Source organism: Austrofundulus limnaeus, unplaced genomic scaffold (genome assembly GCF_001266775.1).
Source record: "Austrofundulus limnaeus strain Quisiro unplaced genomic scaffold, Austrofundulus_limnaeus-1.0 Scaffold93, whole genome shotgun sequence".
NCBI lineage: Eukaryota > Metazoa > Chordata > Actinopteri > Cyprinodontiformes > Rivulidae > Austrofundulus > Austrofundulus limnaeus.
In genome coordinates, this window is record NW_013952495.1 from 1,176,264 (window position 1) to 1,181,242 (window position 4,979).

The window sequence follows — 4,979 nt, forward strand, 5'->3', positions numbered from 1 at the left end:
GTGTGTGTGTGTGTGTGTGTGTGTGTGTGTGTGTGTGTGTGTGTGTGTGTGTGTGTGTTGGGGGCAGTGCTGCTGCCTACAGTCACACTGAGCCCACCGTGTCGTTAAAGCAGCTCAGTGAGTCAGCCGACATCACTGTTCTGACGTTAACTGAGAGGTTGAGCCAGGCCAGAGCCGTCTGAGTGTTTTCACTACACATTAAAAGATAACTAAACAAATAAAATAAAAACAGATCTACTCACTCAGCTTGCTTCATAGTCAAAGTGTCATTCAATGAGAATTAACAGCATGAAACATCTTTCAGAGTTGAATCGCTGTAATGGAAACACTTTTAACTCGACAAATCTTTAAAAGTCTACAGTTTTTTTTACAGCAGCTGTAAGAGTGAAGATCACACTAGTTTCTAACAGCTTTAAATACAAGTTTGTGCTAAAAAACTATGGAAGACCAAAACTGATATAATTAAAAAATAAAGCAGAAACATATTAAATGGTCCAATAAAAAAATGTACATGCATTTGTGTTTAAATGTTTTTATTTGTATATTTTTTCTCTCACGTCTTTTATTTCCATGTGTTGTTTTTACATTTTTCTTCTCCTGTTTATATTTTACCTTATGCTTTTCTGCCTCTTTATCCAAATAAGATGGGCTGTCCTTCTTGGGTCAGCTCCTCTCCTATTGGTCAATAGACGGGAAGGGGCGGGATCCATGTGCAGATCAACTGTGCATGCTTGTGCTGCCTCGGTTTAGTTTAAAGTTGCATTTAAAACAAAGGAAAAGAAGGAGAATACTTACATGTGTCTTTGTTTTAAACTAAACTCTAAACTTTAACCTAACTGAGGCAGCACAAGCATAAATGGTTCTCCTATTTTAAACTACTTGGTGCATTTTAAGTGTATTTATTTATTTATTGGGCCATTTGTATATTTCTGCTTTTATTTTTAATTATGGCATTTTCGGTCCTCCATAAGAAAACTAACTGCATGCAAATAGAGTCATACTATGAGACTCTTATCTTATAAAAACTCTAATTTATAACTATGTTTTTGTACTGTTGAGACGTGTGTATTTAGCACAAGTCAAAAAGGATACCATAGGGTTTGGGCATTTTCATGTAAACATCACAATTTGGTTCTGAAACACTCGCTGCTCCTTCTTGTGCTTGAATACTCCGCTATGAAATTAGAATGAGAGGACAAGGAGATATTCAGTGGAGGATGTCTGAGAGCTACTTTCAGATGGCGGTGAGAGGTGAGGGGGTGAACTCTGGGTTGAGGAAGGAGAAACCCTGGAAGTCCTCCTGGTTGATGACGGCGAGCACGTCTGGGTCGGACGGAGTGAGGACCGACGGAGCGGCTGTGAAGAACTTGTCGAAGTTCTCGCCTTTCCTCCCACCCTGATGGAGAAAAGGCAAAAACATTCATTATCAAGATTAGAGCATATGGTCACACCCACAGAAAATATTTTATTACCTTCCACCTACAGCTTTTTTGTTTTTAATATATATCAAAAGCTTCCAACCACTGATATCGCTGCCTACACACACCCTCGTTTTCTTTTTATGGAACCGCACATTTTTAAAGAAGAAAGCTGGTCACACATCTTCCCCCACCTCCTTAACACCACATGACAGACGTTCTGCTGGATGACATGAATCTCATTTGGCTAATGGGCTCGGCCTCTGACCCCTGAGCTCAGTCAGTCCTCCCATGGCACACTCCATCACTGGCGAGCGGGGCAGCAAACTAGCGAGTGGCAGACTAATGATGACATGCATTTGCATATGGAGGAGTAAAGAAAAAAAACAGTCCCGGGTTCAAAGGTCCTGTCTGTAATGTCTGGACTTTCTGCTTGATGAGGACTTGGAGCCCATCAGAGGCAGCTCAGGTGATGAAGGGCAGAAAGCAAGGATGATTAGGTGAGGAAGGAGCGAGGGAGAGGAGAAAATGAAAAGTGTCAACGTGGGAGTCAGAGAAAGAGAAGGCAGATGGAGGAAAGAGCAAAGACGGAAAGAAAGGAACAAAAACTGACAGTTCTGGGTTTGAACGGCGGCTGGATCTCCAGTCTCTCCAGGCGGTCCCAGTCAATCCAGTGGAAAAACGGATGATCCTTGATGTCCCTTTCTGCATCCTCTCCTCCACCGAGGCGTTTCCCCGGGTGTTTCGTCAGGAGCTAATGTAAACACAAAGAACAGAGTAAACTTTACTGCAATTCAAAACACGTTATAAACAACTTAACCTTACATATATACATAAACTTCACATAAAACATAAGGAAATTTGTGTTTGGTAGATTATTTCTTTGTTGAAACAATGCTTCTTGGTAATAAATCTTATATCATTGTAAAACCTGTTAATTTCCATTTTAAATGCTGCCACATTTGTAAGGAACATGCATTTGTGGAATGAGCAGTAGAGATGAGTGGGTTGTGCACATGAAAAATTTGCCAAATCTTCTCTGTCAAACGGCTTATTTGGTCATTATTGACACTTGTTTTGAGCTTCTGGTGGCCCAAGGTGTTGCCAATCAGGTGCCTGCTGTAAGATGTATTGCCAAGAAGCATTGTTACAAAGAAATAATACCAACTAATCTACAAATTTCCTTACTTTTTGTGCCAAGTATAATATAACTTGATTTTGTTTTCAGCTTAAAGGCATAATTTAACATTTAAGAAAATCCAATTATTCAATTTTTTAAGACAGTTTTCTAACAAGATTAAACCCTGTTTGTATTTAATTCCTAGTAACAGAAAGCCGATGAGACATTTTACTGGAGACAGCTAAAAAACAAACTCATTTTTATTTTATTTTTTTTGCAGCTTGGAGGCAGCACTTCCTCTTTATGATTCCTGTTTGTGTTCTCATTATAAAGCTGCAGCTACTTAATGTGTACTGTGGCTTAGTTTAGGATTAGGACCAGATGCTGGAGGGAAGAGTGAACCTCGCTTTGTCAAGTGATACTGAAATTTACGAGCTCAAAACTCAAAACTAAACTACAGATCAGTGTTTCACTGCAAGTGAGTGTGCCAGTTGATGTTTGGCTTTGATTATAAGCAATCAAATACAAGAAACAAGCTGCAGAAAAAATAAAAAACTGTTTCGAAAACAGATACTGCAAAAGCCTCACAGGGAAGCGTTTTTGATGGATTGGTACAAGGAGGAGCTAATTAGAAGGATTGTACTTAAATAATGCTTTGTGGAAGTCAAAATACATTAATTGAAATAATCAGATTTATAGCAAAAGCTAAATGTTTAAGTCCTTTAATTTTCAGGTCATGTGCTGTTAAGCTCAAGATTTAGAATATGGTACCACCCAGAAAAAAGGATGCAGGTAAAGATTAGCTGAAACTGTAGTTTGGAGTCTGTCAAGTTGAAGAAAGAATGACATCATAACATGACATAAAGCTGAGAAAAGTAGAATATGCATAATACCACCATGTTTGATGTGTGTTTTTTAGGTGCGACTTTGGGCAAATATTAGTTGTAAAAAGTCCAACTTGCTAAATCAATTTCTTGAGCAAGTCACTACAGAGGCTGCAAAATGAAACAGAATGTCCTACATGAGTGCACAAATGATCATTTCTTAGTGCACTTTTTAAATAACCCATGTTATTTTTCATGCAACGCTCCTTGAATTTTGGAAACTCAAGGCAAGGCCAGCTGCTTCTCTTGTTTTTATTTATCAGGGATAAATGCTTCTGGCTCTGGCATGAAATTACAATGAGAGATTTGGGAGTGCGAGATCAAATTTTCTAATCCAAACTGCATAAACGAATCAGCATGAATTAAAAAAACACTGAACTGCTCATGTTCAGTAGTGTGGTCAACAGTGTGGAGAGTTACAGTATGATACCATGCAAGACACTTTAATATGATAAACTTCCCAAAAGGTTCATAATTAAACCATTAAACCAATGTTAAAAAATACAAATTTAATTTGAGTATAAAATAAATTGCACAATTTGAATTCTAAAATAATATATAAATATTTGTATAAACAAAAAGAAAAAAAGATGAGTAGTGTGATCCATTCAGCCTTCTGAGCCACTTCGAAACAGTTCAAACTTTTTTAATGTTCCAAATGGAATTTAATTTAATTTTCTGATATAAATGTGTCTTGAATGTCTGTGGGCTTAAAGTTAAATATAAGACAGGAAAAAAAGGGACTTACTCCTTTGCAGATAGCAACCGCTTCACGAGAGAGGCCTTTTGGGTAGGAGACGCTCTGCTCCATGATGGACTGAAACAGCTCCTCCTCATCAATACCGTCAAATGGTGGCTTTAAGGGAAAGAAAATTAACATTTAATTTGAGTTTAATAAAAAAAACCTGAGGGGGAAGTAATGTCAAGCATAATGAATTATTATTTTCAAAGGTTTTTGTAGTGATTACTAAAACACTGGAGGGTTAACTGTCTACAGTGTTCTGCTGTTTTAACAGGATAAAGTTGTGTTACCTGCCCTGCCAGCATTTCATACATCAGAACTCCATAAGACCACCAGTCCACTGCTTTAGTATAAGGCTGATATGCCACAATCTAAAAGACATGGAGAAGAAACATAAGGAGATCAGAGGGAAGAGAAGAAGAGCAAAGAGAAGCAAACAAAGTGAAGAAAAGCAGAGTTTTAGGAATCAGACAGAATAATTGAAAACAGCAGGACAGAACCGGATTTTAATGGGTTGTAAACCAAACACACATTTCTTTAACATTATCTGAAGTAATAAAAGAATAGAAGTCAATGAACAGTCCAAATAAGGATATGAATACAAACGTGTGTGTGCAAATTACAGGTGGGGGGGTTAGATTTAGGACCAAGGTGTGAATTGAATTTAGGCTAGTTTTAGGGTCAGTGAGGTTAATTTTAGGGTAAATGGTTGGGTTAGACTATAAAATTTCCAAAAAATGAATGGAAGTCAATGCATGGTCCCCACAGGGATATCCAAACCAGACCTGTGTGTGTGTGTGTGTGTGTGTGTGTGT

General features: G+C 38.0%; 1 protein-coding gene across 1 annotated transcript in view; it reads right to left on the reverse strand.

Moving 5' to 3' along the window:
• Positions 1–786: 786 nt before the first annotated feature.
• Positions 787–4,979, reverse strand: part of prkcg (protein kinase C, gamma) — a 43,435-nt gene continuing 39,242 nt past the window's right edge. The window contains exons 15-18 of the mRNA XM_014012674.1: positions 4,455–4,535; positions 4,171–4,278; positions 2,032–2,172; positions 787–1,396 (exon numbers count right to left, since the gene is read on the reverse strand). Of these exons, the coding sequence (XP_013868128.1) occupies positions 1,235–1,396; positions 2,032–2,172; positions 4,171–4,278; positions 4,455–4,535 (492 nt within the window). The 3' untranslated portion in view covers positions 787–1,234. The remainder of the gene's footprint in view (positions 1,397–2,031; positions 2,173–4,170; positions 4,279–4,454; positions 4,536–4,979) is intronic.